This window comes from Somniosus microcephalus, chromosome 30 (assembly GCF_052327205.1).
Source record: "Somniosus microcephalus isolate GS21.2 chromosome 30, FLI_Smic_1.0, whole genome shotgun sequence".
NCBI lineage: Eukaryota > Metazoa > Chordata > Chondrichthyes > Squaliformes > Somniosidae > Somniosus > Somniosus microcephalus.
In genome coordinates this window covers 30783920-30809269 of record NC_141016.1, presented here as the reverse complement: position 1 = coordinate 30809269, position 25350 = coordinate 30783920, and the positions used below count along the sequence as shown (strand labels likewise).

Below are 25350 nucleotides of genomic sequence, written 5' to 3'. Positions count from 1 at the left end.
CTTCTTGAATATATTTAATGAATTGGCCTCAACTGCCTTCTGTGGTAGAGAATTCCACAGGTTCACCACTCTCTGGGTGAAGAAATTCCTCCTCATCTCTGTCCTAAATGGCTTACCCCTTATCCTTAGACTGTGACCCCTGGTTCTGGACTCCCCGGCCATCGGGAACATCCTTCCTGCATCTAGTCAGTCTAGTCCTGTTAGAATTTTATAAGTTTCAATGAGATCCCCTCTCATTCTTCTAAACTCCAGCGAGTATAAGCCCAACCGACCCAATGTCTCCTCATACGTCATTCCTGCCATCCCAGGTATCAGTCTGGTGAATCTTCGCTGCACTCCCTCCATGGCAAGAACATCCTTCCTCAGATAAGGCGACCAAAACTGCACACAATACTCAAGGTGTGGTCTCACCAAGGCCCTGTACAACTGCAGCAAGACATCCTTGTTCCTGTACTCGAACCCTCTCGCTACGAAGGCCAACATGCCATTTGCCTTCTTAACCGCCTGCTGCACCTGCATGCTTACCTTCAGCGACTGGTGCACAAGGACACCCAGGTCTCGTTGCACTTCCCCTTCTCCCAATCTATTGCCATTCAGATTGATGTGCCTCAATAATTCCGAGACTCGATGTTAGCGAAACAAAACAAGGCTTTTATTAACTTAGAAGGTAACACGCAGTGGAGAGAGGTATCTTCCATCTGGAGGTCTGCAGTACTGGATATGAGGCCAGACTGAGCTTGCTTACATAGGGGCCAGGTATGGGCGGAGCCCTACACACAATACATTACAATATACAATACAATGGTGAGGAGACGGAACTGAGGTAAGGGAACTGAAACCTGAAACCAACCACAGTCACAGGCAGTGATGAATGGAATATTTCATCACACAGATAATAATCTGCCTTCCTGTTTTTGCCACCAAAGTAGATAACCTCGCATTTATCCACATTATGCTGCATCTGCCATGCATCTGCTCAATCACCCAACCTGCCCAAATCATACTGGAGTTTCTCGGCATCCTCCTCACAGCACACACATCCACCCAGCTTTGTGTCGTCTGCAAACTTGGAGATATTACGCCTAGTTCCCTCGTCTAGATCATTAATATATATTGTGAATAGCTGGGGTCCTAGGACCGATCCCTGCGGTACCCCACTAGTCACTGCCTGCCACTCGGAAAAAGACCTGTTTATTCCAACTCTTTGCTTCCTGTCTGCCAACCAGCTCTCTATCCAAGTCAATACCTTGCCCCCAATCCCATGTGCCTTAACTTTACACGCTAATCTCTTATGCGGGACCTTATCGAAAGCCTTCTGAAAGTCCAAATACACCACATCCACTGGTTCTCCCTTATCTATTCTACCAGTTACATCCTCAAAAAATTCCAATAGATTAGTCAAAATTAACATGCAGATGCAGCAAACAATTAGGAAAGCAAATGGTATGTTAGCCTTTATTACAAATGGATTGGAGTATAAGGGGAAAAATTGGTCACGCCCCCTTTGGGGTGCTAACTTCGCTGGGGTGCTACTTTCAGCATCCCGAAAATGTTAGTGCCCCCACAGCCGAAATTCAATGGTAGTGCCCCAAGCAGGAGGTGGGGTGCTACTGAAAGTGCTCACCCTTTCTCTTGGGGCGCTCCAGGCCAATATCGCGGCACATCGCGCCGTGGTACTGCAGGCCTTTCTCCCCTTATTAAAGGGGAGTGGCCTTGCGCAGCACGACCCGGGGCCCTGCTGGACCACTGGGGAGTGGGGTGTCGGCAAAAGAGCCCGGCACTCGAGGAATGCTGGGCTGCCCGATCGTGGCCGGCACCCGGCAGGAGGAGGGCAGCAGGGGCAGGCAGGCAGCCAGCAGAAAAAATGGCCGGTCGGCACCTCCCCTTTAAATATTGCCACCCCGGCCGCACATACGCCCCCTTGACCCCGTCGTACATAGCGTCCGGCGTTACGTCAGGGGGCACGACCCAAGTTTGCGGCTGGGGTGCGAGTGGGACACTGCATACGGCAATGACATCATCTCCGGAGGCACAGCGCCACAGGGCACTACTGGCTACCGCCGCTGCTAACCTCCTGCTGAATTTTGTGGGTGGTGTTAGCAGCACTGCACCTGGGCGCTAGTTGCTTTGTGCCCCATTAGCGCCCCAAGAAGGAACGCTAACGGGTGGTGCAAAGCAACTGAATTTTGCTCCCAAGAAGTCTTACTGCAATTATATAGGGCCCTGGTGAGACCACACCTGGAGTACTGTGTACAGTTTTGGTCTCCTTACATAAGGAAGGATATACTTGCCTTAGAGGGAGTGCAACGAAGGTTCACCAGACTGGTTCCTGGGATGGGGGGATTGTCCTATGAGGAGAGATTGAGTAGACTAGGCCTATATTCCCTAAAGTTTAGAAGAATGAGAGGTAATCTCTTTGGAACACATAAATTCTTAAGGGGCTTGACAGGGTAGATGCAGGGAGGATGTTTCCCCTGGCTGGGGAGTCTAGAACCAGGGGTCACAGTCTCAGAATAAGGGGTTGGCCATTTAGGACTGAGATGAGGAGAAATTTCTTCATTCAATGGGTTGTGAATCTTTGGAATTCTCTACCTCAGAGGGCTGTGGATGCTCAGTCATTGAGTATATTCAAGACAGCGGTCGATATATTTTTGGATACTAAGTGAATTAAGGGATATGGAGATCGGGCGGGAAGGTGGAGTTGAGGTAGAAGATCAGCCATGATTTTATTGAATGGCGGAGCAGGCTCGAAGGGCTGAATGGCCAACTCCAGCTCCTATTTCTTATGCTCTTATGTTCTTAGATCACCTTTACATGAGCTATCTGTGTAAACATGAGACCTGAATCCTGGAGTGCGTGGATCCCTGGCACACCAGGTCACTGTTTGAAGCCATGTTGTAACCATCTTCTTTCAATGCATTTGCCATGTTACTACAAATATCCGTAGAGTTCCTGACTGACCCGGGAAATGGTATTATTACTAATTATTGTTCTTCAGCCTTTCCTGCATGTCTGCAATCTTAGCTTGCCGAGTGCTCCCTGGAATCGAGGTCACCATGGGTCATGAGAGTAATGACAACAACCGCTGGCCTTATTGTAACATGACCAGTGCCGTCAAGAACATGGGAGCCAAGCACATGATGAAGGAACCTTTCATATCCTGTTCAGACAGCAGGAGTGAGTTACAGGCTGGAATCTAATCCAGGGGTTCGGGGGGTTTAATATATAGAATTGTTGAGATACCGCGGCAAACGTGGGAGTCGAGACCAGAGCTAGTAAAACACAACTGCTTTTATTCTACCTCATGGCAAAGAGAAACTGGAAAAGCCCGCGCATCCACTTAAATACTCCCCAGACAGGAAGTGCTCCCGGCAGCCTGTTCCTGCGGGAAACAAGTTGCTGGAGGAAAGGGCCCCCAGCTGGGGGCGCCTGCTTAAACTGTCCGTGCCGCCGTGAGCGGATTATGTCCAGTGGTGGCGTGTCGCCACAGAGCTCCCCCCAGAATCCGCTTAGGAGGAGTGGACGAGTCGTGACGGTGGTCTGATGGTTCTGCCGCAGCGGCTCTGAGTGGTCGCCGGTCTAGTTGGTGGGGCCGGGCGGTTCGCCGCCGGCTGTGCTGGCGGGACGGCCTCTAGTTGGAGGCCACGGGGACCTGTTCCCCTGGTTCTGTGTGTGCTGGTTTGAGCCGGTCGATGGAGACTGTGTCGACCCTGTCGCCGAGTCGCAGCTTGAAGACCTTGTCCCCGGTTTGTAGTACCTCGTACGGTCCGTCGTACGGGGGGCGCAGGGGCCCACGGTGCGCGTCGTGTCGCACGAAGACGAAGCGCGCCTGCTGTAAATTTGGCGGGACGTGAGGTGCGAGTTCGCCGTGTCAGTTGACCGGAAGTGGGGCGAACTGCTGAGCGGAAGAGAAAGAGTTGAGCCGCTGCTGTTCGGCCGACCAAGGCGTGGTAGCCTCCGGAAGGAATTCGCCTGGGACGTGCAGTGGTTGTCCGTAGACTAACTCTGCTGCCGAGGACTGGAGGTCTTCCTTGACTGCGGTGCATAGGCCTAGTAGCACCCACGGTAGGCGGTCAGTCCAGGTACTGTCCTGCAGGCCGGCGCGGAGTGAGGCCTTGAGTGACCTGTGGAAGCGTTCACAAAGCCCGTTGGCCTGCGGGTGGTACGCCGTGGTTCGGTGGAGCGTCACCCCGAGGTTGCGTGCTGTGGCCGTCCAGAGTTCGGAGGTGAACTGGGCGCCTCTGTCGGAGGTTATGTCGGCCGGTACGCCGAACCTCGCAACCCAGGTGTTAACGAACGCCCTGGCGATGTCGGCTGTGGTGGTGGAGGTCAGCGGCCGTGTGTAGCGGTCGACCATCGTGAGGAGATAAGTTTGGCCTTACGATGGCGGCAGAGGACCGACGATGTCGACGTGTACGTGGTCGAAGCGGCGGCTGGGTACCTCGAAGTCTCCCAGGGGTGCTTTTGTGTGCAGCTGTACCTTAGCCCATTGGCAGGCGAGGCAGGAGGTGGCCCAAGTCCGAACATCTTTGCTGAGGCCGCGCCAGACGAAGCGCTGGGAGAGGAGTTTGACGGATGCGCGGGAACCCGGGTGGGAGAGCCCGTGGAGCGCGTCGAAGATGCGGCGGCGCCAGGTTGCAGGGACGACCGGCCTGGGTTGGCCGAGTGAGACGTCGCAAGTGACTGCCGTGGCTTCGGGCCCGTGCGCGACCTTGGCTAGGCGTAGCCCTGGCAGGCTGGTAGCCGCCGAGAGGAGGTCTGGGTCCGTGAGCTGGGCCGCTGCTAGTTGCGTGTAGTCGACCGCGAGGTGATTCGCGCAGATGGCTGGATGGGAAAGGCAGTCGGCGACAACGTTGTCTCTACCGGAGACGTGCTGGATGTCCGTAGTAAACTCGACACGGCCGCGAGCTGGCGTTGCTGCCTAGCGGACCAGGGTTCGGTGTGCTTGGCCATCACATATGTGAGCGGCTTGTGGTCCACGTACGCGGTGAAGGGGCGGCCTTCCAGGAGGAACCTGAAATGGCGGACCGACAGGTGGAGCGCGAGAAGCTCGCGGTCGAAAGTGAAGTATTTGACCTCCGGGGGGCGCAGTTGGTGGCTGTAGAAGGCAAGTGGCTGCCACGCGCCATTGACCCACTGCTCGAACACGGCTCCGACCGCGTGGTCGGAGGTGTCGTTGGTGAGCGCGACCCGGGCATTGGCCCTCGGGTGCGCGAGCAGGGTGGCGTCGGCGAGCGCGTTTTTGGTGGCGTTGAAGGCGGCTGACGTGTCAGTGGTCCAGGCTACGTCCATCTTGCTGGATTTACCTCGGAGGGAGTCGTATAGGGGCTTCATGAGGGCTGCAGCTCTGGGGATGAACCTGTTGTAGAAGTTCACCATCCCGAGGAACTCCTGGAGGCCCTTGATGGTTGTGGGGCGGGGGAATTGCTGGACGGCCTGCACCTTGTTGGGCAGGGGGACGGCCCCAGCAGGGGTGATGTGGTGACCGAGAAAATCGATCTCGGTTAGGCCGAATTGGCACTTCGCCGGGCTGAGGATGAGCCCGTGTTGGGCTAGGCGCCCGAACAGGATGCGAAGGTGTTCGAGGTGTTCCTGTTTGGAGGAGCTGGCCACGAGAATGTCGTCGAGATAGACGAATAGGAAGTTCAGGTCCCGGAGGACTGAGTCCATAAGGCGCTGGAAAGCCTGGGCTGCATTCTTGAGGCCGAAGGGCATCCTCAGGAACTCGAACAGGCCGAATGGGGTGATGACGGCCGTTTTGGGGATGTCCGCGGGGTGTACGGGGACTTGGTGGTAACCGCGCACCAGGTCGACCTTGGAAAAGACGGTTCGTCCGGCCAGTCGGGCTGAGAAGTCCTGGATGTGTGGCACCGGGTATTGGTCGGGGGTGGTGGCGTCGTTGAGGCAGCGGTAGTCCCCGCAAGGGCGCCAGCCTCCGCCGGGCTTGGGGGCGATGTGGAGGGGCGAGGCCCAAGGGCTGCTGGAGCGGCCGATGATGCCGAGTTGTTCCATGGTGGTGAACTCGGCCCGCGCGATTTCCAGCTTGGCCGGGTTGAGTCTGCGGGCGTGGGCAGAAACTGGGGGGCCGGTGGTGGGGATATACTGCTCCACACCGTGTTTGGCGGCTTTGGCCGAAAAGGTCGGGTTAGTGAGGGCGGGAAACTCGGCTAGGAGTGCCGAGTAGCCGTCCGTGGCTCTGGCGAGGCAGTAGGTCGTCAGGCCGGCCGAACGGGCCGGGGTGAATGCGCCGGGGATGGGGGCCATAGTGTTGAAGTCAACGAGGCGGTGCCTCGGAATGTCGACAAGGAGGCCGTGGGCGCATAGGAAGTCGGCGCCGATGAGTGGGCAGAGGACCTTGGCTGTGAGGAACTCCCAGCGGTAGCGGCGGCCCGCGAGGTCAAGCGTGACCATGCGGGTGCCATATGTGCGGATGTCAGAGCCATTGGCTGCGGCCAGCGTTATACCCCGTGTGCCGCATTGGATTTCGAGGGCAGAGGCGGGGGTGATGCTGTGCTGGGCCCCTGTGTCGCACAGAAATTGGCGGTTGGTTCTGTCGTCGGTGACGTACAGTAGAGGCCCCTTTTGCCCCGCGGCCATCGCGGGGGCCGGTGCGGGGGGGGGTTTGAAAGTACACGGTGGCGTGCAGCGTTGGGCCCTAGCGCCAAAACGGGTGTGGTAGTAGCAGTGACCCGGAGTGGTAGGGCGGTCGGGCCTAGTGGGCCGGGAAGCCCGCGTGGTCGTTGCCGTGAGGTCGGGCGCGATGTCGCGAGCGGACTGTGCAGAGAGCAGCCGGTCGGCCTTTTTGGCTATGTCATTCAGGTCCGTGGAGCCAGACTCCACAATGAGCGGGCGGATGCTGGCGGGGAGCTGCCGAATGAAAAGCGTGCGAAAGAGGGCGCCGGTGTTTTTGTCGTCCGAGAGGGACAGCATGTGGGAAAGCAGATCCGAGGGTGAAGCGTCACCAAGGCCGGGAGGTCAAGGAGTTGGCAGTTGCGCTGGTAAGAGGACGTTTGAAATTTTTTAAGGAGCGCAGCCTTCAGATGTTCATACTTGCCTTCCGGTGGTGGATCCTGCAGCGCTGCCCAAACCTTGGGGACTGTGGCATAGGTGAGAGAGGAGACGAGGTAGTCGTACTTTGTGGCGTCGACTGTAATGTGTTTCAGCCAGAATCTGGACTCAGCTTGAACAAACCAGGCTTCGGCCAGGTTCTCCCAAAAGTCCGGTAGTTTCACCGTGACTGCGTTTGTTTCCGCCATGCTAGCTTAGGATTCGTCCTGAGCGTCGGGGTCACCAGTGTTGAGATACCGCGGCAAACGTGGGAGTCGAGACCAGAGCTAGTAAAACACAACTGCTTTTATTCTACCTCATGGCAAAGAGAAACTGGAAAAGCCCGCGCATCCACTTAAATACTCCCCAGACAGGAAGTGCTCCCGGCAGCCTGTCCCTGCGGGAAACAAGTTGCTGGAGGAAAGGGCCCCCGGCTGGGGGCGTCTGCTTAAACTGTCCGTGCCGCCGTGAGCGGATTATGTCCAGTGGTGGCGTGTCGCCACAGAATAACAGATACCCAGGAGTGAGTTACAGGCTGGAATCTAATCCAGGGGTTTATATATAGAATAACAGATACCCAGGAGTGAGTTACAGGCTGGAATCTAATCCAGGGGTTTATATATAGAATAACAGATACCCAGGAGTGAGTTACAGGCTGGAATCTAATCGAGGGGTTGAGGTGGTTTATATATAGAATAACAGATACCCGGGAGTGAGTTACAGGCTGGAATCTAATGGAGGGGTTCGGGGGTTTATATATAGAATAACAGATACCCGGGAGTGAGTTACAGGCTGGAATCTAATCCAGGGGTTTATATATAGAATAACAGATACCCGGGAGTGAGTTACAGGCTGGAATCTAATCGAGGGTTTGGGGGGGCGAGGTATATATATGATGTGGATGTTTTTTTCGGTATAGCCCCTTAACCAGTCTCCTCACGATGCACATGTTGATGAGAAGAACAAGGTGGTGATCACGACTCCGGCCTCCATGTGGGACACCGACCATCACTATCTCCAGATCTTCGGTGGAATCGACCAAATGGTCAAGCACGTTCTCCACGTGTCAAACAAGTAAAAACAAATTGTGTGGTGTGAGGGGAGTCACATTGACCAAAGCACACACCGAGAAATGAGTCTGATCGTCACAGCCAAGTGCTTAGTGTGTTATAAATCCTGAGACAGTCTCCCTACTTGGCATCGGTAGATACAATCGTAATGAGTCAGCCATGTAGAAAGTCATGGTTTAAGAACACAATCCGTGCTGAATCAGCTTTCCTCCCGTGGAAATATAACACGGTCATGTCATAGTCAAAGTACAGCACTATTATATTTTTAACAAAATGATTGAAAACCTATCAGTGACTCTGAGCCTAAGGCTGTGCACTGAGGCTGATACCGTATCTCGCCATGTAATATATGTTGGGGATGTGCTTCCCCGGTTTGGGCACTTCATTCATGTGTACAGCCAATGTTCACCCTGGTTTCATTATAATGGCTGGGAATTTGCGGTCAGCGGTGAAGCGAAGGCAGAGTAAGCTCTGGCGATCTCTGTGTCCAGGAGTTGGGGTTTTCCGAAGTAAAGACCGCAAATAAACAAAGAATGCAACGCACGAACTGAGCTAATCGTTTGTGGCTAACTTTTAAATACATTCAATGCTTCCGATTAGGCACTTTGCAGCCTTCCGGACTCAATACCGAGTTCAACAATTTCAGATCATAACCTCGGCCCCTATCACATTTTTACTTATAAGTTTTTCCACCCCTTTGTTTTGGGTCTTCCTTTCCCCCCCCCTTTCCTTTTGTTTCTCTCTCCCACATGGCAGCTGTCTCTTATCCTGCCAGTACACTTCACACCTAATCTCAGCTGTCTTTTGTCTCCACTGTCCTATTACCATCTCGTCTGGTTTCGAATACCTTTTAATGTCTCTTTTACTTCTTTTGTTCGATCGCAGCCCTGCCTTCGATCTATTTTCTTTTCTTTCCAGTTTTGAAGAAGGGTTTCGACCCGAAACATCAACTCAAATTTCTCTCCACGAATGTTGCCTGACCTGCTGAGTTTTTCCAGCATTTTCTGTTGTTATTTAAAATCTCCAGTCCTGGCTGACTGCTCCTCTCAGATTTCAAACTGGCTTCTTTCATAAGATTTTCCAACTGTGTCTGACTTGAACAGACAATTTTTTTTTATATCCGAGAAAAGCATTATTGAGACTTCCTGACCTTTGCATATCTGATCACATCAATCCAAAAAAGCACTTTCAGTCAAATACAAATGGAACCAATCACGCGGCATTGCTTAATTTTGAATGATCTCTCCCTCAAACCTGTGACGTACAAAACTTGCAAAGATTTTTCAGGCCAACATCTTTGGCTTTTGCTGGTTGCTAAAGTTCACGTGCATTATGACCGGGTTTAAGGGAGGTGCCACCAAACCAACACTAGAGAAAAAATATTTGTATCACACTATTAACTGTACCCACCCACACCAGCGTTTCCAGACTGCATGCCACTCCCACACTTATGCGTCCTTGTGTTAGAATACAATCCGCCGAGGAGAAATGCAATAACTGATATGCTGAGCCAGTCATTAATATTCCATTTTCAATCCTTGCTTTGTGCTCAGCTTGCCAATCTGAGCTGAGGCAGTGACAGCAGGAGCTGAAGGATTGATGGGAATTCTCCATGTTGTCCCTGGGTATCTGGCTCGGTTCCAAATCTTCCCACATCTCAACTCCCAAAGCTACCATTGCTCTGACTCAGCTCTTGTGCCTTGGCAAAACGTGCCCAGGTTCTTCACAGGAGCATAATCAAACAAAATTTGACACCGAGCCACATAAGGCGGTATTAGGGCAGATGAGCTAGGTTTTAAGGAGCGTCTTAAAGGGGGGGAAGAGAGTTAGAGAGGCAGAGAGGTTTAGGGAGGGAATTCCAGAGCTTAGGGCCTCAGCAGCTGAAGGCACGGCCGCCAATGGTGGGGCGATTATAATTAGGGATGCTCAAGAGGCCAGAATTGGCGGAGTGCAGATATCTCAGAGGTTTATAGGGCTGGAGGAGGTTACAGAGATAAGGAGGGGCGAGGTCATGAAGGGATTTGAAAACAAGGATGCGAATTTTAAAATCGAGGCGTTGCTTTACCAGGAGCCAATGTAGGTCAACAAGTACAGGGGAGATGGGTGAGCGGGACTTGGTGCGAGTTAGGACACGGGCAGCCGAGTTTTGGATGACCTCAAGTTTATGTAGGGTGGAACTTGGGAGGTCGGCCAGGAGTGCGTTGGAATAGTCAAGTCTAGAGGTAACAAAGGCATGGATAGGAGAAGGCCAAGAATAGATCCTTGAGGGACACCAGAGGTAACGGTGCAGGAGCGGGAACATAACATAAGAACATAAGAACTAGGAGCAGGAGTAGGCCAATCGGCCCCTCGAGCCTGCTCCGCCATTCAATAAGATCATGGTTGATCTGGTCTTAGCATCAAATCCACTTCCCTGCCCGCTCCCCATAACCCTCAACTCCCTTATCATTCAAATATCTGTCTATCTCCACCTTAAGTATATTCAATGACCCAGCCTCCACAGCTCTCTGGGGTAGAGAATTCAAAAGATTCACGACCCTCTGAGAGAAGAAATTCCTCCTCATCTCTGAGTGCGAGTCTGCAGAGACTGCTGTGAGTTTGGGTAAGTGTGAGAGTTCTTAAATTGTTATTTCTCTTTAAATCATTCTTGATAAGATTACTTAAGCAGTTTAAGTAAAGGGGAAAAGTTAAATATTTGGGATTCTGTTGGTTTAAGAAGAGTAAAACAAGGTTACACTGCAGTAGGAGTAAATTGGCACAGCAGGCAGTGGAAACCAGTTTTCTAACTAATCAGCAGGGGTGACTCATTTGGCTGTAAACAAACAAACAGTATAAAAAGACCAGTCCTAGTGCGAGCAAGCACTGAGTGCAAGTCTGCAGAGAGTGCTGTGAGTTTGGCTAAGTGTGAGGGTTCTTAAATTGTTATTTCTCTTTAAATCATTCTTGATAAGATTACTTAAGCAGTTTAAGTAAAGGGGAAAAGTTAAATATTTGGGATTCTGTTGGTTTAAGAAGAGTAAAACAAGGTTACACTGCAGTAGGAGTAAATTGGCACAGCAGGCAGTGGAAACCAGTTTTCTAACCAATCAGCAGGGGTGACGCATTTGGCTGTAAACAAACAAACAGTATAAAAAGACCAGTCCTAGTGCGAGCAAGCACTGAGTGCGAGTCTGCAGAGAGTGCTGTGAGTTTGGCTAAGTGTGAGGGTTCTTAAATTGTTATTTCTCTTTAAATCATTCTTGATAAGATTACTTAAGCAGTTTAAGTAAAGGGGAAAAGTTAAATATTTGGGATTTTGTTGGTTTAAGAAGAGTAAAACAAGGTTACACTGCAGTAGGAGTAAATTGGCACAGCAGGCAGTGGAAACCAGTTTTCTAACCACTCAGCAGGGGTGACTCATTTGGCTGTAAACAAACAAACAGTATAAAAAGACCAGTCCTAGTGTGAGCAAGCACTGAGTGCGAGTCTGCAGAGAGTGCTGTGAGTTTGGGTAAGTGTGAGAGTTAGGGTAAGTGGGGTGTTAGGTGCTCTTTTCAAACTTTAACTCTGTGGGTTGTAGTTAATAAGGCCTTTCTGGTGCAGCGTGACTGTTGGTAAACCATTTAACTGGTGTGATTAGAGGGATTGATTTAATTTAAATCCAATTAATTAAAGGGGATACTAGCATCTAAAATTGGGCAGAGGGTGTCTGTGATAAAAATGATAACTTCCGGGAAGTTATGTCATCACTTCCTGTGAACTATGAACTATGAACTGTGTACATACCTCACTTCCTGTCATATGTCACTTCCTGTTGGACTGGTATAAATACTGGTCTGTTCAGTATTGTAAGAGGCTTCCACCAGAAGCATGGTAAAGACCTCTCTTGTGTATATAGTGTGTTTATAAGTTACTTAAAGCTTACTTTAAAGTTACTTGATGGTAAGTCTCCTTTTTCTTACATCAGTGTCCATAACTAACAATAAAAATTTTAATTAATTACATAGAATGGAGCAGGTGATGTGTTACTGTTGTGAGATGTGGGAGCCGGTGAACCCCATTGAGGCTCACGGTGATTACGTCTGTGACAAGTGTTTGCTGCTACAGGAACTCCAGCTCCGTGTTGATGGGCTGGAGTCTGAGCTTCAGACACTGCGACACATCAGGGAGGGGGAGAAGTACCTGGACTCTGTGTTTCAGGAGGTGGTCACACCTATGAAGTTAATTAATTCAGATGTAGCCCATGGTCAGGGACAGGACAGTGTGACTACGAGTGAGGCAGGTACGGGGATCCAGGAGGTAGAGCTGGAGGAGCCGCAGCCCTTGCTCTTGTCCAACAGGTTTGAGGTTCTTACTCCCTGTGGGGACAGGAGCAGACACTGCAGGGAGGATGAGCAACCTGGCCACAGCACCGTGGAACGGGGGGCCATTCAAGAGGGGGGAGTAAATAGAAATGTTGTAGTGGTAGGGGATAGTATTATTAGGGGGATAGATAGAGTTCTCTGCAGCCGAGAGCGAGAGTCCCGAAGGCTGTGTTGCCTCCCCGGTGCCAGGGTTAAGGACATCTCCTCTGGGCTGGAAAGAAACTTGCAGTGGGAGGGGGTGGATCCAGTTGTCGTTGTCCATGTTGGTACAAACGACATAGATAGGACTAGGAAGCCGGTTCTGTTAAAGGAGTAAGAGCAGCTAGGGGTCAAATTAAAAAACAGAACCTCAAGGGTAATAATCTCTGGGTTATTACCTGAGCCACGAGCGAATTTGGCTAGGACAAATAAAATTAGAGAGTTAAATGCGTGGCTCAAAGACTGGTGTGGGAGAAATGGGTTTTGCTTCCTGGGACACTGGCACCAGTACTGGGGCAGGAGGGAGCTGTTCCGTTGGGACGGGCTTCACTTGGCCAGTGCTGGGATTAGAGTCCTGGCGGATCATATAACTAGGGCTGTAGAGAGGGCTTTAAATGAACTAGTCGGGGGGAGGTTCCTAGAGAGCAAATAATAAAAATAACAACAGAGAAGGTCATAGACTTAGGTAACAGTGGGGAAATTAAAAACCAGAGCATGTCAGGAAGGGGCAGAAGGTATGGAGTAAAAGGTAAAGTAACAAAAAGGGCAAAAGCAGGAACTAAGTGTCACAAAACATATTTGAAAGTTCTCTATGTGAATGCACGTAGCATTCGTAACAAAATAGACGAGTTAATGGCACAAATAACTACATATGGGTATGATCTTGTGGCCATTACAGAAACATGGCTGCAGGGTGACAATGCCTGGGAATTAAACATACCAGGTTATTTAACGATCAGGAAGGACAGGCAGGAAGGAAGGGGAGGTGGGGTGGCTATGTTAATAAAGGAAGGAATCACTGTAATACAGAGAAATGATATTGGGTCAAAAGATCAGGATAATGAAACAGTTTGGGTGGAGCTAAGGAATAATAAGGGGAAAAAAACACTAGTGGGCGTAGTCTATAGGCCTCCGAACAGTTGCAACTCTGATGGACGGAGTATCAATCAGGAAATAGTTGAGGCTTGTAATAAGGGAACATCTATAATTATGGGGATTTTAACTATCATATTAATTGGACAAATCAAATTGGGCAGGGCTGCCTTGAGGATGAGTTCATTGAGTGTATTAGGGATGGGTTTCTTGAGCAGTATGTAACTGAGCCGACCAGGGGGCAAGCAACCTTAGATGTGGTCCTGTGTAACGAGACAGGATTAATTAAAAATATCCTAGTAAAGGATCCCCTTGGAATGAGTGACCATAACATGGTTGAATTCCATATTCAATTAGAGGGTGAGAAGGTTGGATGTCAAACAAGCGTGGTAAGCTTGAATAAAGGAGACTATGAAGGTATGAGAGCGGAATTGAGTAGAGTGGATTGGGAAAATAGATTAAAGGGTAAGACGATACATGATCAGTGGTGTACATTTAAGGAGTTATTTTACAACTTCCACAAAGTATATATTCCACTGAGCAGAAAAGGGTGTAAAAGAAAAGACAGCCATCCGTGGCTAAGTAAAAGAAATTAAGGATAGTATTCGACTAAAAACAAGAGCATATAAGGTAGCCAAATCTAGTGGGAGGATAGAGGATTGGGAAAACTTTAAAAGACAGCAAAAAATAACAAAAAGATTGATTAAGAAAGGGAAGATAGATTATGAAAGTAAATTAGCAAAAAATATTTTAAAAAATAGTAAGAGTTTTTATAGTTATATAAAAAGAAAAAGGGTGGCTAAAGTAAATGTTGGTCCCTTAGAGGATGAGACTGGGAAATTAATGGTGGGAAATATGGAGATGGCAAAAACACTGAATGAATATTTTGTATCAGTCTTTACAGTAGAGGACACTAAGAATATCCCAACACTGGACAAACAGGGGGCTCTAGGGGGGGAGGAGCTAAACACGATCAAAATCACTAAGGAAGTGGTACTCGGTAAAATAATGGGACTCAAGGCGGATAAGTCACCTGGACCTGATGGCTTAGATCCTAGGGTCTTGAGGGAAGTGGCGGTAGGGATTGTGGATGCATTGGTAATAATTTTCCAAAACTCCCTGGACTCAGCAAAGGTCCCGGCAGACTGGAAAACTGCAAATGTAACACCCTTATTTAAAAAGGGCAGTAGACAGAAGGCTGGAAACTATAGACCGGTTAGCCTAACATCTGTGGTAGGTAAAATTTTGGAGTCCATTATTAAGGAGACAGTAACAGGACATTTGGATAATCATAATTTAATAGGACAAAGTCAGCATGGTTTTATGAAGGGGAAGTCATGTTTGACAAATTTGCTGGAGTTCTTTGAGGAAGTAACATATAGGGTGGATAAAGGGGAACCAGTGGACGTAGTGTATTTAGACTTCCAAAAGGCATTTGACAAGGTGCCACACAAAAGATTATTGCTTAAGATAAAAAATCACGGGATTGGGGGTAATATTCTGGCATGGATAGAGGATTGGCTATCTAACAGAAGGCAGAGAGTTGGGATAAATGGTTCATTCTCAGACTGGCAATCAGTAACTAGTGGTGTTCCGCAGGGGCCAGTGCTGGGCCCCCAACTCTTTACAATCTATATTAACGATTTGGAGGAGGGGACCGAGTGTAACATATCAAAGTTTGCAGATGATACTAAGATGGGAGGGAAAGTAGTGAGTGAGGAGGACATAAAAAACCTGCAAGGGGACATAGACAGGCTAAGTAAATGGGCAGAGATTTGGCAGATGGAATACAATACTGGAAAGTGTGAGGTTATGCACTTTGGCAGGAAAAATCGTAGAGCAAGTTATTATCTTAATGGCAAGAAACTGGAAAGTACTGAAGTACAAAGGGATCTGGGGGTCCTGGTGCACAAAATTCAAAAGGTTATTATGCAGGTGCAGCAAGTGATTAAGAAGGCCAATGGAATGTTGGCTTTCATTGCTAGGGGGATAGAATATAAAAATAGGGAGGTATTGCTTCAGGTGTACAAGGTATTGGTGAGACCGCACCTGGAATACTGCATACAGTTTTGGTGTCCATACTTAAGAAAAGACATACTTGCTCTCGAGTCAGTACAAAGAAGGTTCACTCGGTTAATCCCGGGGATGAGGGGATGGACATATGAGGAGAGGTTGAGTAGATTGGGACTCTACTCATTGGAGTTCAGAAGAATGAGAGGCGATCTTATTGAAACATATAAGATTGTGAAGGGGTTGGATCGGGTGGATGCGGGGAGGATGTTCCCGATGATGGGTGAAACTAGAACTAGGGGGCATAGTCTTAGAATAAGGGGCTGCTCTTTCAAAACTGAGATGAGGAGGAACTACTTCACTCAGAGGGTGGTAGGTCCATGGAATATGCTGCCCCAAAAAGCTGTAGAAGCTACATCATTACATAAATTTAAAACCGAAATAGACAGTTTCCTGGAAGTAAAGGGAATTAAGGGTTACGGGGAGCGGGCAGGAATTTGGACATGAGTCTAGGTTCGGATCCGACATGGCCCTGTGGGTAGCGGAGCGGGCCCAGGGGCCGTGTAGCCTGGTCCTGCTCCTATTTCGTGTGCCTAATTCTGTTAGATTCAGGAGATGGTTCTGTGATAGTAGATTGGCGGTTAGGATCAGATCAGCCATGATCTTATTGAATGGCCGAGCAGGCTCGAGGGGCCGATTGGCCTACTCCTGCTCCTATTTCTTATGTTCTTATGTTTAAATGGGTGACACCTTATTCTGAAACTGTGCCCCCTAGTTCTAGATTCCCCCACGAGGGGAAACATCCTCTCTGCATCTACCCTGTCAAGCCCCCTCAGAATCTTATTTGTTTCAATAAGATCACCTCTCATTTTTCTAAACTCCAATGAGTATAGGCCCAACCTGCTCAACTTTTCTTCATAAGTCAACCCCTTCATCTCAGGAGTCAAACTAGTGAACCTTCTCTGAACTGCCTCCAATGCAAGTATATCCCTCCTTAAATAAGGAGACCAAAACTGTCGCAGTGCTTACTTTTATACTCCATCCCCTTTGCAATAAAGGCCAACATTCCATTTGCCTTCCTAATTACTTGCTGGACCTGCATGCTAACCTTTTGTGTTTCATGTACAAGGACCCCCAGATCCCTCTGTACTGCAGCATTTTGTAGTCTCTCTCCATTTAAATAATAATTTCCTTTTTTATTTTTCCCTACCAAAGTGGATAACCTCACATTTTCCCACAGTAAACTCCATCTGCCAAATTTTTGCCCACTCACTTAACCTATCTGTATCCCTTTGCCGACTCTTTGGCGTAGAAATTCAGTTTGGGGCGGCCAGCTCGCTCGCGCCCAGAAAGTACCGCTGCGCGCGGAGCCACTTGCGCCTGCCGGAAATTCAGTTTCAGCGCCCCCAACTCGAAGGCGGCCGCTATTCAAGGGTTTCGGCGCCCCCGCTTGGGGCGCTGAAACTGAATATCGGCGCGCTAGGTGCCGCAGCGCCACCCGCTGCGGAGCGGCAGGCTGCGGTACTGCAGGCCTTCCTCCCTCTCTTAAGGGGGAGGTGCCTGCAACAGCGAGATCGCCGCTCGCTAGTGCCGGCAAATGAGCCCGGCACCACGGAGAAGTGCCGGGCTCCCAGAAAACAGCCGGCAATGCCGCGGGGGGGTGGGGTGGAGGAGGCCGGGGAAGGAGGTGCGGGCAGGCCGCCGCCGAAAAAGCGGCCAACCGCACCTCCGCCTTAACTCGCCCCACTAACGCTACAGGACGGCCCCGTTTTCTGATCGCTGTTTGCGGCCGCTGCGGAAGAGGCGGCTGCAACTAAATATGGCGGTCGGGCCGGTAGCGGGGCACTGCGCACACCGATGACGTCATCAGTGGCAGCGCAGCGCTACTGGCTAACGCCGCCATTACCGCAGCGCTGAATATCGGCGAAAGCTCAGCAAGTGGCGCAAAAGCCCTCTTTGGGCGAAAACTGGGCGCAAAGCCTACTGAATTTCTAGCCCTTTGTGTCCTCCTCACAACTTGCTTTCCCGCCTATCTTTGTATCATCAGCAAATTTGGCTACAGTACACTCGGTCCCTTCATCCAAGTCATTAATATAGATTGTAAATAGTTGAGGCCCCTGCACTGATCCCTGTGGCACCCCACTAGTTGCAGTTTGCCAACCTGAAAATGACCCATTTATCCCGTCTCTCTGTTTTCTGTTAGTTAGCCAATCCTCTATCCATGCTAATACAGGTAGACTACCCTTTATCCGGACTTCCGAAAACCGAAACCCTCTAAAAACCGAAGGTTTTTTCGTTCAGCGTAAGTCGTGCGTACGAACGAAAAAACCTTCGGTTTTTAGAGGGTTCCGGTTTCGGAAGTTCGGATAAAGGGTAAGTCGTGCGCACGACCCCCCGCCGACCCCCCCGTGGACCCCGCCGGCCCCGACAACCGCCGACCCCGCCAGCCCCGACAACTGCTGACCCCCCCGCGGACCCCGCCGGCCCCGACAACCGCCGACCCCGCCAGCCCTGACAACCGCCGACCCCCCCGCGGACCCCGCCAGCCCCGACAACCGCCGACCCCGCCAGCCCCGACAACCGCCGACCCCCCCCGCGTACCCCGCCGGCCCCGACCCCCGCCGACCCCGACTGACTTACGCTGAGCGTCAGCGTAAGTCGTGCTCACGACCCCCCGCCGACCCCCCCGTGGACCCCTGCCGACCCCCCCGCGGACCCCCGCTGACCCACCTTCCGAAATCCGAAATTCTCCTTTATCCGAATCTCGGCTGGTCCCGAGGTTTTCGGATAAAGGATAGTCTACCTGTATATTACCCCCAACCCCGTGAGCTCTTATCTTGTGTCGTAACCTTTTATGTGGCACCTTATCGAGTGCCTTCTGGAAATCCAAATACACTACATCTACTGGTTCCCCTTTATCCACTCTGCTCGTTACATCCTCAAAGAACGCTAGCAAATTTGTCAAACATGATTTCCCTTTCATAAAACCATGCTGACTCTGCTTGACTGCATTATGATTTTCTAAATGTCCTGCCACTACTTCATTAATAATGGAAGAGAAACATTGCAGGTGATTCTCTGGCAATGAACACAACAATTTATCAACAAACACAACTCTTTCTTAGAAAGCTGAACTATTTGTTACCAAACTCAACAATACATTTACAAACACATCAAATTATTTAAACACACTCCCCCCATTTGCTAATAACATGTTATTTACTCGCTTTCTCGATGATTTCCGACCCCTTTGGAATTCCCCCCTCCCAACCCTACCGCTCCTCCGTAATGTGGCCCCAGTGGCTGCAGCAAGGCTGGTGGAAGGCTGCGGAGTCTGGGAGCCAGAGACTGAAGATGGCCTTGCAGGACGCCTTCAGCCAGCTCTGGGCCTGGAGGGCCCGGCTGTAGACTGTCCCACCTCAGCATGTGCGGCAGCAGCCTGGGATGGCTGGGTTACAGGCTGCGGCAAGTGCAATGGTGGAGTGGTGGTGGGAGCAGGAATGTTGTCATCCTAAGAGAGGACAGGAGCTCCCTGCTCGACCGACACACTGCCACTCCCCCCCCCCAGGGCAGAACCTCAGCATCTGGAGCAATCTGCTCGAGCACTGATTGTTGGCCTGCTGCAGCACCGTGAGATCCCCGGTGGACAGTTGTCGACCCAGCGACGATGGCAGCAGCTATCACTTGCATGGCATCAATCTGAGACTGCATCAGAGCCACCAACCACTGACTCCATTACAGCACTAAGCCATTGCGTTGCCTCGGCTTGTGCTGCAATAGCTGCTGCCACCTCACCCATGACATGCGGCATGAAGTCTGGGTCCCCACGGTCTCTCTGCGAGGCAAACATCCTTTGCAAACTGCCAAGGATGGGCGCGATGGTTTGCGCAGAGATGAGTGCAATGCTGGCGGCGGACTCCTCCACGCCCCTAGCCAGTGCCTCCATGCTCTTGGGCACCCTTGCCATTGCACCAATGAGTTCGGTGTGCATGCTCATCGCCTGTGTGTTCATCGCCTCCATATCAAGGTCCTCATCTGATTCCCATGCAGCAGAACTCGCGCCCGCACTCACCCTCTGGGGATATGACCCCCAAGCTTCCCTTTCCCCATGGCGTTGCTGCAGCCCGCTGGGTCCCGGAGCTTCACCCACAGCAGACCCATTTCCTAGGCTCCCCTCCAGTGACTGCGTGGCCCCAGTATCGGATGTCTCGCTTCGGGAGACGCAGGCAGTGAGGCTCCGGCTTGGTGTTCCTCCTCCTCTCCCGCGTTGCTGCAGGACTTCAGGAGGGTGTGGAAGAAGGTCGTCCAGTACGTCTCGGTCAAAGGTGTGGTCCACAGCACTCAGGTGGTCAGGGTGAGGAAGAGGGACAGGCTGCTCAGATGGTGGCTGATTATCTGAAAGCATAAAGGCACAAGAGTGGAGTTAACGTCAGGGGAGGGGGGTAGGAAGGGAGCAAGGAATGGAAACAGTATACTTAGATGGAAAGTGGGAAAGGCTTGTGGTGTGAGGGGGAAGTGGTATGAGAGAAGAGGGCGAGGTGATGAATATACCGTTGTTGTCCCCAAGGGGGTCGACGTCTTGGACTGCCACAGCGCCCAGGACCTGGGCCGCAATGATGCTGCGCACTCGCTTCTCCAGCTGTGTGAGGGGCTACAGCTCCGCCTGACTTCCTCCCGTGCGTTGCTGCTCCCTCCTGTTATGAGCAAGCTTGGCCGGCAAGAAAAAGGGCAGCGTGTGAGTGCGTGTGCAGCCACGTGTTTTGGCAGGTGTGCCTACCATAGTTGAATAGCTGTTAATGTATGCAAGGCGTGAGATGTGGATATGACTTAGAGTAGGTGGGCATAGTTGGTAGATGAGTATTGGGGATGTGGCGGTTTATACAGTGTGTGCACAGAGTGAGGTTGAGATGGTGGCGTGTAGAGGTTTTTGAAGCATGCACTCACCCTGACCACCTGAGTGCAGTGGACCACACTTCTGGCCGAGACGTACTGGACGACCTTCTTCCACATCCTCCTGAAGTCCTGCGGCAATGGCCTCCTGCCAGTGTCCGGGAGCAGCACTGCCCGTCAGCGATCCACTGCCACGACCAGAACCTCCAAAGCCTGGTCGCTGAACCGGCGAGCTCTCTCCCTGGGCCTCTGATCAGCCATGAGAATTCTGAATGAAGGCTTGCAGCTCCTTGCAGGCCCAGGTCACAAGCAGCAATGATCAGGGTGAGGCTCTGCAGCATCACTGACCCTCCCCTTTAAGAACTGGAAGGCGCCAGTCTGTCTGAGTACTTGTAATTGACGGCGCCGGAACTTGAGTAGTGCTCTGCGGTTGCATTCCGCTCTCCACGTTAGCAGCCTAAGAGGAGTGTGTAGCGTTTGATTTAGGGTTCCACTTCCCTCTTGGGCGCTAAAACTGAATTTCATGGTCGCAAGCGCTAATTAGCACCGGGCGCTAAAGTTAGCACCAGGCGATGTTCGCGCCCCAAAATGGTCGATACCAAATTTTTCCCCCTTGGTGTGATACTTTGGTGGGCGGTACAGAACAATGATTTTAAAAGAGAAGCATGAGGAGTGGAACAAGGTGAGATGCTCAAAGGAGAAGTTGCCAGAGGAGTAGGGAGGCAGACCAAGGTGTGATTTAGAGAGAAGGACTACACCACCACCACCACGGTGGTTTGAGCGTGGAACAATGGTGGAAAGTATAGCCAGACGGGGAAGCTTCATTAAGGGGAAGAGGTCATAGAGTCATAACGGCCATTTGGCCCATCGTGTCCGTGCCGGCTCTCTGCAGAGCAATCTAGTCAGTCCCATTCCCCCCGCTCTATCCCCGTAGCCCTGCAAGTTTATTTCCCTCAAGTGCCTATCCAGTCTCTCCCTGAAAACATTGAGTGTCTCCGCTTCCACCACTTCCATCGGCAGCGAGTTCCAGGTCCTCACCACTCGCTGCGTAAAAAGTTTTTCCTCACGTCCCCCCTGTATCTCTTGCCCAAAACCTTAAATCTGTGTCCCCTAGTTCTTGCACCATCAACTAGTGGGAACAGCCTTTCCCTGCCTAGCCTATCCAAACCCGTCATAATCTTGTACACCTCTATCAAATCACCCCTCAACCTCCTTTGCTCTAATGAAAACAAATCCAGCTTCTCCAACCTGTCCTTGTAGCTAAGATCCCCCATCCCCGGAACCATTCTGGTAAATCTCCTCTGCACCCTCTCAAGGGCCTTCACATCCTTCCTAAAGTGTGGTGACCAGAACTGGACGCAATACTCCAGTTGTGGCCTAACCAGCACTTTATAAAGGTTCAGCATAACTTCTCTACTTTTGTACATAATACCTCTATTTATGAAACCCAAGATCCCATATGCTTTGTTAACCAAACAACAACAATGTGTATTTATATAGCGCCTTTAACATAGTAAAACATCCCAAGGCGCTGCACAGGAGTATTTTAAGACAAAAAAATTTGACACCGAGCCACATAAGGATAAATTAGGGCAGGTGACCGAAAGCTTGGTCAAAGAGGTAGGTTTTAAGGAGCATCTTGAAGGATGAAAGAGAGGTAGCGAGGCGGAGAGGTTTAGGCAGGGAATTCCAGAGCTTAGGGCCTAGGCAACAGAAGGCACGGCCACTAATGGTGGAACGATTATAATCAGGGATACTGAAGAGGGAAGAATTAGAGGAGCGCAGATATCTCGGGGTGTTGTGGGGCTGAAGGAGGTTACAGAAATAGGAAGGGCCGAGGCCATGGAGGGATTTGAAAACAAGGGTGAGAATTTTGAAATTGAGGCATTGCTTAACCGGGAGCCAATGTATGTCAGCGAGCACAGGGGTGATGGGTGAATAGGACTTGGTGCGAGTTAGGACACGGGCAGCCGAGCTTTGGATGACCTCAAGTTTACGTAGCCAGGAGTGCGTTGGAATAGTCAAGCCTAGAGATAACAAAGGCATGGATGAGGGTTTCAGCAGCAGATGAGCTGAGGCAAGGGCGGTGACGGGCGATGTTACGGGGGTGGAAATTATTTAACCACTCTCTCAATATGTCCCGCCACCTTCAGGGACCTATGCACATTAACTCCCAGGTCCCTCTGTCCCTGCACACCCTTTAAAACTGTGCCATTAAGCGTCATTACCCCTCAGCCACGTCTCTGTCAGGGTCATGATGTCAATGTGATCATCCACAATAAGCTCATGGATGGCCAGGGCCTTATTCACAAGTGAACATGGATTCTGGAGGGGCGCCGACAGACGATCCACTGGTTGAGTCCACAGGGTCAGAGCTGGGAGCGAGTGAGAGGGACAGCAAGGAGGTTGGCAAGATTAGCCCCCAGCACACGCACAGGGCGGGAAAGGGTGGGGAGAGAGCGGGATAGGGCAATTGGAGCAGCTGCTTGTTCGGAGGCAGCGACGGGTGCCTGAGTGGGCCTTTCAGAGGGATGCCAAGAGAGGCACAGAGGGACGGTGTAGGATTATTTAAGAGGGAGTCAAGCCTGGGACAGCGGCAGGAGAGTCGGAAAGACGGTGAGTGCTGAGGAATTGGGGCTTGTGAGGGTAGAGTACCCGAGTGCGGAGAAAAGAAAGGAGGCATGATGACGGGAGGGTTAAAGACAAAAGAGGAAGGAGGGAGGGAAAAGGGGAAATAGAAGTGATGGGCTCTGGCAGCCAAAATGTGCTCACGAGTGGACGCGGGGAATCGAAGCTACTTAGACCTGGTTACATGCTAGTTCAAGATAGCTATGCTTAAAATGCACGAGGAGTAGAGAGGAGACAACACGTGAGAAAAACTAGATTTAAAGTCAGAGGTCTTATAAAGATGATGGTGAGTGAAATCAGTGACAAACTGATGTCCAGGTCCATTTTGAGAGGAATACCACAGCTTCTGTTAGGAAACTCTCTGTTTGCTTCTGTGCGTATCCTACGGACCATTCGCACAAATATCTAGTGCTGAGGGAGTGCGGCACTGTCGGAGGTGCTGTCTTTCGAATGAGACATTAAACCGAGGCCCCGTCTGCTCTCTCAGGTGGATGTAAAAGATCCCACGGCACTATTTCGAAGAAGAGCAGGGGAGTTCTCCCCGGTGTCCTGGGCCAATATTTATCCCTCAATCAACATCACTAAAAACAGATTATCTGTTCATTATCACATTGCTGTTTGTGGGAGCTTGCTGTGCACAAATTGGCTGCTGCGTTTCCTACATTTCAACAGTGACTACACTTCAAAAAGTACTTCATTGGCTGTAAAGTGCTTTGTGATGTCCTGAGGTCATGAAAGGCGCTATATAAATGCAAGTCTTTCTTTTTGCCTTTTTAACCTGTGTTGCACAACGTATAGTGTCGTGAAACCTCTCTGTGCACTCTCCAGTTAGTCTGATAGCAAAATACTGCAGATGCTGGAAATCCGAAATAACAACGGAAAATGCTGGAAAAACTCAGCAGGCCAGGCAACATCCATGGAGAGAAAATAGAGTCAACGTTTCGGGTCGAAACCCTTTTTCAAAACTGGAAAGGAAATGAAATAGATCGAAAGGCAGGGCTGGGAGAGAACAAAAGAGAAGTGAAGAGACATTAAGAGGTATTCAAAACGAGACGAGATGGTGATAGGACTAGTGGAGACAAAAGACGGCTCCAGATTAGGTGTGAAATGCGCTGGCAGAATGGGAGACAGCTGCCGTGTGGGATAGAGAAAAAAAAAAGATGGGGGGGGAAAGGGCCAAAACAAAGATGTGGATAAAATATAAGCAAAAATGTAATGGGGGCCGAGGTTATGACCCAGTTAGTCTGCTTTGCAGTTCAGAACTGTTGTGCTGGTGTCCAAGCGCCCTGAACAAACTCATGCCCGCACAGCCACAAATGCACATTGCCAAAATTCTCTTTTCTTCCTTTCAAGAGCTCAAATACACTAAGGAACTATCACATCAGGTAACATTCTGCTTTCTGAAAGAAAGAGGGCAGTGTATCATTGGAAAGGTAATGTGACACGTGGTTTAGCGCTGTTTCTAACTCCTGTCAGTGTTAGATAGAGATAAAAGTGTCAGTTAGGAATTGCCTGACATGGTTAGCATTACAACGTTAGAATAAGCGTCCTTGTGTCTGCTGTGACCAACAGATTTGTTAATTTTCTTCATCCTCATTTGGTAAATGTTAACATTTCTGTGTTTTTCTCCTTTCCAAGTGGTAATTTTCTACATTTGTTATTCACCAACAATGTTGCACAAAACCTTTTTCTCCAATTCCACTTTTCTTCCCAATAACCCTCCAGAACAACACACCTGGGTAAACCGCTAACCATCCGTCAGGCTGCGTAATTGCACCCGCCACTGGCATCCTCTTCCTGCTTAACATCTGGGCAAAATCTGCATCGAATTTACCTATTGGCCCAGTAATTCGGGTCCCAACACGTGAGTAAGCACGGAGTACTCACGCGTGGACCCGATGGAAGTGCCGGTGTCTTGCATGCACAGCGTATGCGCGGGAAAACAGCACTTCCGGTCCGCTGAAAGCAGGGGTTAAGAGGTGAAACGCATGCGACGTATGAGGCAGCGCGTGAGCGTTGAACTTCCTTTTTTTTGACAGGTTTGCCCGTGCGTGAAGGCCTCCACTTTTTACACATTAAAAAAGCAGACGTAAGGACTTCATTTTAAAAGGTAAGTGGTCAATTAATTAAAATTGGAACATTTTTTCCACAGGCTTATTATTTTTAAATACTTTACAGTAAGGTAAGTGTATTTTTAGCTCTGATTTTTTTCAAAAATTTAAATTATTGTTTAAAATGGTTATTTCATGTTATTTATAGTTGATTTAAATAGTGTGATTTAAAAAAAATAT

General features: G+C 50.3%; 1 protein-coding gene and 1 long non-coding RNA gene across 3 annotated transcripts in view; one reads left to right on the top strand and one right to left on the bottom strand.

Annotated features, from left to right (window-relative positions):
• gatd3l (glutamine amidotransferase class 1 domain containing 3, like) overlaps positions 1-8125 on the top strand; it is a 42669-nt gene extending 34544 nt beyond the window's left edge. The window contains 2 exon segments of the mRNA XM_085971322.1: positions 2999-3155; positions 7988-8125. Coding sequence (XP_085827448.1) covers positions 2999-3155; positions 7988-8125 — 295 coding nt within the window.
• The window catches only part of LOC147098089 (uncharacterized), a 50785-nt gene extending 25795 nt beyond the window's left edge, over positions 1-24990 (bottom strand). For both annotated transcript variants that reach the window (XR_015074266.1, XR_015074265.1), the window contains exon 1: positions 24795-24990. This is a non-coding gene — a long non-coding RNA (uncharacterized LOC147098089). The remainder of the gene's footprint in view (positions 1-24794) is intronic.
• Positions 24991-25350: the final 360 nt, after the last annotated feature.